Genomic DNA, 4,056 nt, shown 5'->3' on the forward strand with positions numbered 1-4,056 from the left:
AGGTATAATGTCATTTGTTGTAATTCAGTTTCATAAATGGTTCTTGTTTGACCCTAACGTAACCTTTTTTGTAATTGTGTTAAATCACATTTTTTTCTTTAATTTGTCCCAATCTTCAGGTTACAGTCTCTAGCTTCGCCATGTACATGGCCCTTCCGTGTACATGGATGGGCGGGGAGGTAACTAAAAGATCCTTTACACAATAAAGTAGATGATCATGATAAATGAGGTAAGGTCCTATTATCACACACTTAAAACACGGTAGATCAGAAACTCCAGTGTACTCTCTTCCTGTGTTTGCAAAGGACTATAAAATGGCTAGAAAGTTTAATTTGAAACCTTGGCCTCCATTTGAAATTATAGACACCCTATAAGAGGGAGTCAGATTGTTTTATTTTTTGCTGGTCCCTGTTGACTGGTCAGAAGACAGAGCTAAAAGGGGAAGTCGTTCGGGTGGGTGCTTCATTTTTTTTCTGAAGTCTCTTCCCCAAGCTAGAAGAAATGAACAGAAAACCTAAGGGATGAGGTACTTTTTGGAGGTATGTAGATGTTCTATAACACCAGTTTCTGGGTACCTCTGCTTCTTCTGGCTTAAAACTGGGGAGAGCAAATTGAAAAGCTGTGAATTGGAAGGCAAGTTCTGAAATTAAACATTGCACTTTGGCCTGATGTCCTGACCTTAAGGAAGCAGAGTTTCAACTACAACTATTTACTATTCTGAACTGCCGTGTAAACCCAACTTATTCCCAAGTCAACATACCAATATATCAGTAGGATGTGAATAATGTGTGTGTTTAGTTTAAGACTATAGCAGTCTTGCTCTGGCAAGTAATAAAAGCATTCTCACTTCCTGAGGGTGAGATCCAGCAGGTTGCAGAATGACCAGTCCATGATTTTAGCCTCGCTTCAGCTAGTCCTAATGTGTGCTTTTTGCAAATACATGTCCTGAGAACAGTGAGATCATCCAACAGTGGCCTGGACTGCTCTAGCATAAAAATCAGTCCCGATTCAATGGCTACTTATTTCTGTAATACATGCATGTTGATTTTTTAAAACCTACAATAGGCTTCCGATTTTGCAGCTACAACTTTTATGGCTTGCTTTTCGTCCACACCTCATGTGATACTCTTATTACAGGACACAGTGTTGTGGGTTTCGCCATGTACTACTTTACCTATGACCCATGGATTGGCAAACTCTTGTATCTTGAGGACTTCTTCGTAATGAGTGATTATAGAGGTATGGCTGAGTTTAGGAGGAGGGGTTTGCTCTAAAGAGAAACCAGGGCTTAAAGTCCTAAAGACGGCTTTTTAAATGGTACTTCTCTTCCCTTATAGGCTTTGGCATAGGATCAGAAATCCTGAAGAATCTAAGCCAGGTATGTCTTGGTTCGGGAGAGAGCTGGTTTGGTTTCCAAATTTGTTAGTGTTACTGAGTTATGTTAATGACCGAATCAGATCGGGTCTTGGAAAGCAGGTGAAATGTCACTGAGTTTATCTCACTCTCCGTTACAACAGGTTGCGATGAAATGTCGCTGCAGCAGCATGCACTTCTTGGTAGCAGAATGGAACGAACCATCTATCAACTTCTACAAAAGAAGAGGTGCTTCTGATCTGTCCAGCGAAGAGGGATGGAGACTCTTCAAGATCGACAAAGAGTACTTGCTCAAAATGGCAGCAGAGGAGTGAGGAGTGCTGGTGCAGACAGCGACAGCTTCCATTCTATGTTAGATTAAATTCTCAACTGATCTTGCTTTCTGTCCTATTTGTAGTCAAATAATAGAATGAACACCCATTCCAAAGCTTTATTACCAGTGGCGTCGTTGCATGTTTGAAATGCGGTCTGATTAAGATGGCAATCTTGTATGCGGTTTGGAGTCCGATTTCTCCTTGAACATCTTTTGATAAACAAGGTGGTATGATCTTCTTGTATATGAAAAAAACTTCATTCTTGTGAGTCATTTAAATGTGTACAATGTACACACTGGTACTTAGAGTTTCTGTTTTGATTCTTTTTTTTTAATAAACTGCCCTTTGATTTAATTGGTATAAGCATTTTTACTAATCTTTTATTTCTCAAGACATTTCTCTTGCTGTTGAACGCGAAATAAAAATGACAGCGTAACTCGATAACCTTACAATTATTGAAAAACAGTTTTTAACCCAATTTAAAGTGGTCATGAGCTGTTCTCGAAGTCTGGAAAGAAGCCAGTTGAGTTCCGTGGTTTTATAGGTAGCAGCATGTAAAATGACTTGACGCTGGTGACACTGGACACTTCATCTGACAGAATTTTCAAGAGCTGAGAACCAGGTTAGCAAGCGGAGTCCACAACAAATAAGCCCAATGGTTACCCACGTAAAAGGCAGAGACGGGATGGAAGGGTGGCACATACCTTGCCCGAACAACCTCATCCCACCCAGAATCCCATTCCGAAGGGAAAAATGGATCGCTTTGCTAATCAGGCAGGAGTGAACCAACATTTTTACAGGAAATGTGCAAACGAAAAGGCTGGAGGTGGGTGTGGGTCCCAATCAGGGAAAGTTTAACTGGAGCACCAGTCTATGGTACTGTGGTACCAGAATGGGTTTCTATTTTAAACAATAGTGCCTAAAATGGGGTGGTAAACAAAAGCTTTCTCCAGAACTGAAAATGAAACTACCAAGAAGCATGAGGAAGAGACAGCCTTAGGTAAATTTGACTTCCTCCTTTTTAAAGTTCTATCTGCCAGCAATGCTACACCCAACGTGGGGCTTGAACTCACCACCCTGAGATCAAGGGTCCTCCGCTCCTGAGCCAGCCAGGCGCCCCTGTTACCTCCTTTTATTATTCATGACACTGAGATAGATTCCTAAACCCAGCAGTTCGCATAATAAAATGGTAGTCAATAAGAACCACTGTGCTGATTTCCAAGATTAATGTTTTCCAAGTCATCAGATACCTAAAAAACAATGCTCCCCATCTTCTTTCTGTGTTCTCCAGGAAAGATACTAGGCTCCTCCGTGAAAGGGGGGTTTTGCCCAGCATCTCTTCCTCTGGTGTCCGTTCTGGCTTCCGAAGTTAGAAGGCAACCCTATAAACAAGTGGGATCCTGTATTGTACTGAATACAGGAGAGCTTTGGGATTTATTGGTGGCTCAGAGAGCATGCTATGAAAACAGGTTTCCAGAATCCAGAGTCCTGCTGGGATGATAAGTAAGTAGGAGAGAGAAGCTGGCAAACATCAAAAGGGTTGACTAAACACAAGAGAGCCTCATGGGAAAAGCAGGCATTTTGAGAACTGTGTTTTGGAAAGTGGGCCTCTTTGAAGAAAACAACTACATGCTGACTGTGGTTAAATATGTGAATAAATTAGATTAACCAAGCGAGTTACAATATAACTCTTTGTTTTCTCATTCTTCTTAGAGCTTAGGCCTAAAAATCCAGGGTTGTCGCACAAAAGCTTTTATGAAGGTTGTGTCCACTCTAAAGTAGTCCCTTCCATTTAAAATTTAGAAGCTGCAACACCACAGCATCAGCCCCCTGAATGCCTAACTCGATTGTAAAGATACCTCCTGAAAAACTAAACTGTAAAATCCATAAAGTTTGTAATCCCTAGGCAAGTAAGAAAACACATCCTGGGACATTTTATGAAAAGAAATAATAAACAATGATCAAACCAGAAAGTGGGGAAAAAGATAGCGTCATGTAAAGATAACTTTAAGATTATTTTACTAGGGGCGCCTGGGTGGCTCAGTGGGTTGAGCCGCTGCCTTCGGCTCAGGTCATGATCCCAGGGTCCTGGGATCGAGCCCCGCATCGGGCTCTCTGCTCAGCAGGGAGCCTGCTTCCTCCTCTCTCTCTGCCTGCCTCTCTGCCTGCTTGTGATCTCTCTCTGTCAAATAAATAAATAAAATCTTGAAAAAAAATTATTTTACTAAAATATTACGCCTGACATAATCACTAGGGGAGAATAGGATTTCTGACCTAAGGATTTGCCAATCATTATATTACATTGGATATTTCAGGGGTTGTGTGTGTGTGTGTGTGTGTGTGTGTGTGTGTGTGTGTGTGTGTGTGT

The 4,056-nt window shown here is 41.3% G+C and overlaps 1 protein-coding gene across 1 annotated transcript in view; it reads left to right on the forward strand.

The window, feature by feature from the left end:
• Positions 1 to 2,048, forward strand: part of LOC111150442 (spermidine/spermine N1-acetyltransferase 1) — a 3,079-nt gene extending 1,031 nt beyond the window's left edge. The window contains exons 4-6 of the mRNA XM_022507909.1: positions 1,138 to 1,239; positions 1,338 to 1,378; positions 1,518 to 2,048. Coding sequence (XP_022363617.1) covers positions 1,138 to 1,239; positions 1,338 to 1,378; positions 1,518 to 1,688 — 314 coding nt within the window. The 3' untranslated portion in view covers positions 1,689 to 2,048. The remainder of the gene's footprint in view (positions 1 to 1,137; positions 1,240 to 1,337; positions 1,379 to 1,517) is intronic.
• Positions 2,049 to 4,056: the final 2,008 nt, after the last annotated feature.

The sequence above is a fragment of the Enhydra lutris genome, unplaced genomic scaffold (genome assembly GCF_002288905.1).
Source record: "Enhydra lutris kenyoni isolate GAN:26980312 unplaced genomic scaffold, ASM228890v2 scaffoldscaffold23, whole genome shotgun sequence".
Classification (NCBI taxonomy): Eukaryota; Metazoa; Chordata; class Mammalia; order Carnivora; family Mustelidae; genus Enhydra; species Enhydra lutris.